This window comes from Micropterus dolomieu, linkage group LG10 (assembly GCF_021292245.1).
Source record: "Micropterus dolomieu isolate WLL.071019.BEF.003 ecotype Adirondacks linkage group LG10, ASM2129224v1, whole genome shotgun sequence".
Lineage (NCBI taxonomy): Eukaryota > Metazoa > Chordata > Actinopteri > Centrarchiformes > Centrarchidae > Micropterus > Micropterus dolomieu.
The window spans coordinates 29771425-29774213 of NC_060159.1; the positions used below are offsets into that span (position 1 = coordinate 29771425).

Here is a 2789-nt window from a genome sequence, read left to right on the forward strand (position 1 = left end):
TGGAGGATGTATTGACAACATGATTATTGATGGTTTCTCCCCACAGTGTGGAGGATGTATTGACAACATGATTATTGATGGTTTCTCCCCACAGTGTGGAGGATGTATTGACAACATGATTATTGATTGTTTCTCCCAAACATATGGAGGATGTATTGACAACATGATTATTGATGGTTTCTCCCCACAGTGTGGAGGATGTATTGACAACATGATTATTGATGGTTTCTCCCCACAGTGTGGAGGATGTATTGACAACATGATTATTGATGGTTTCTCCCCACAGTGTGGAGGATGTATTGACAACATGATTATTGATTGTTTCTCCCCACAGTGTGGAGGATGTATTGACAACATGATTATTGATGGTTTCTCCCCACAGTGTGGAGGATGTATTGACAACATGATTATTGATTGTTTCTCCCAAACATATTGAGGATGTATTGACAACATGATTATTGATGGTTTCTCCCCACAGTGTGGAGGATGTATTGACAACATGATTATTGATTGTTTCTCCCAAACATATTGAGGATGTATTGACAACATGATTATTGATGGTTTCTCCCCACAGTGTGGAGGATGTATTGACAACATGATTATTGATTGTTTCTCCCAAACATATTGAGGATGTATTGACAACATGATTATTGATGGTTTCTCCCCACAGTGTGGAGGATGTATTGACAACATGATTATTGATGGTTTCTCCCCACAGTGTGGAGGATGTATTGACAACATGATTATTGATGGTTTCTCCCCACAGTGTGGAGGATGTGTTGACAACATGATTGATTGTTTCTCCCAAACATATTGAGGATGTATTGACAACATGATTATTGATTGTTTCTCCCCACAGTATGGAGGATGATGAACTTCCGTCAGCGGATGGGATGGGTGGGCGTGGCTCTCTACCTGCTGCTCAGCGTCATGGCGGTGTATTACGTCTTTGAGGTCCACAGCTTCAGTTTGGAGCTTGTGCAGAGAGGTGGGGCCAGCCCGTCAGCCCCGCCACTCGCCATCAGCTGGTCTCAGAGCCTTAGTGCTTACCTGCCGCCACTTCCTGTCTGGATGTGGGCGTCAGTCTTCCTGCTGCCATACCTGCAGCTCTTTCTCTTCCTGTTCTCCTGTACGAGAGCCGACCCTCGAGCTGTCGGTTACTGCGTCCTTCCTGTCTGCCTCGCCCTCCTCTGCAGCCGCCGCCACGCTGCCCGCAAACCGGCCAATCAGAGAGGCCAGCCACTCATTGACACGTAGGGGCTCGGGCCGTGGCAGGAGGACGAACTGAACTGTGTGTTGATGTTTGTGATGTCACTTCCTGCGTGCCTTCAAACAGTTTAACAAACAATTCTGTTTGATAAAACCCTCTGTGCTGTCTGTCAGGACCTGTATTGTGCCCTGAGTATGACTGTCAGGATCAATACATCTGTCCTCAGCGTCAACTGTCAGGATCAGTACATCTGCCCTCAGCGTTGACTGTCAGGATCAACAGTTCTTTATTCTGCAGCTGTCAATCACTCTCCTGTTGTTATTGTGACACCACAGGCTATCCTGTGCTGTGATTGGCTAGAGCATGTTTACTCTACCTGCTGTTTAACTCATAGTTAGGTTAGTTAACTTGTTAACCTTAATATAGAGAACGTGACGGTCAATCAAAATACTTTGCTGTATTTAATAAGATGAGTCACATGACACATGTTGGTTACTATGACAACTTTATTAGAACTTAAATAAAATGAAAACCAAAACACGTTTATTTACTTTAAGGTGTTAAACCTGTTTCAGCTGCTGACTTTTTCTTCTTTCAGGTGAACAGGGCCCTGTTTCTGAAGCAGGATTAGGGAATATTCTGTGTGTTCAGCCTGAGATGAAACTCTGAGATCAGATAAAGCGAACTTCCTCCTGAGCAGGTTGGACAGCCTTCAGTTTCTCTGACTCCTCCTGTGGAGCCTGAGGCGGCCTGACACACCATTGAATTTCCTCATTCAGGCTGCCGATATCAAAGCACATATCTGAACGCATGTACGTCTTTAGAAACAAACATCCCGGTTAGATAGCCTGTTAGTTTTTTACCCAAACATGATCTTGAACATGTCGCTTTATGATCATTTTGTCCTCAATGTGTGGACAGAGAGTTATCTCTGGACATCAGCTCAGAATCAAAGCTACAGGCTGCACGGTCCTTCTTTATAACACAGAGACTGAGGACATTGTCAGGTTCAGCTGAGACACTGTGAGCTACATTACTGCAGTGATTAATCTGTATAAAACTGATCAGTGAACAGTAACCTGTCATAGTGTAGTCGCACTGATGGAACATTCCTATTGTAGTTATCAGCTGGATGTAACGTGAATGTCTCTGAGTGAGGATGACTGTGGTGCAGCTGAAACCCTGAAATGTAGTTTAAAGTGAGCTTTTCATTAAATATGAAATGAGCCAGATTTTATTCATGTAAAACAGACACTAAAACTTTACAGTCAGTTTAGACACCTTTTCCACTGCAAACAACAGGCTGAGCTGCTGGGTTGGCCTGACCTTACACTCACAGGTCCATCAGTAAACTGATCTGTACTTTCATCATCAGGCAGCAGATTGCCAGCAGCACTTAGTCCTGTCGGCTTACAGCTGAACAAACAGGCCTATTAAAGTGACTGACGGGCTGGAGGAGAGCTGATGAGGCTTTCTTTCAGCCCCACACCTCAGGATCAACACACTCGGAGCTGACTGGACTGGTTCTGATCAGCTGCTCTGGAGATTCAGGCTCAGTCAGCTCAAGCTCAGGGTTTGT

The 2789-nt window shown here is 44.6% G+C and overlaps 1 protein-coding gene across 4 annotated transcripts in view; it reads left to right on the top strand.

Moving 5' to 3' along the window:
* tmem251 (transmembrane protein 251) overlaps positions 1-1748 on the top strand; it is a 3144-nt gene extending 1396 nt beyond the window's left edge. For all 4 annotated transcript variants that reach the window (XM_046061280.1, XM_046061282.1, XM_046061284.1 and 1 more), the window contains one exon: positions 860-1748. In XM_046061280.1, the coding sequence (XP_045917236.1) occupies positions 860-1257 (398 nt within the window). In that variant the 3' untranslated portion in view covers positions 1258-1748. The remainder of the gene's footprint in view (positions 1-859) is intronic.
* Positions 1749-2789: the final 1041 nt, after the last annotated feature.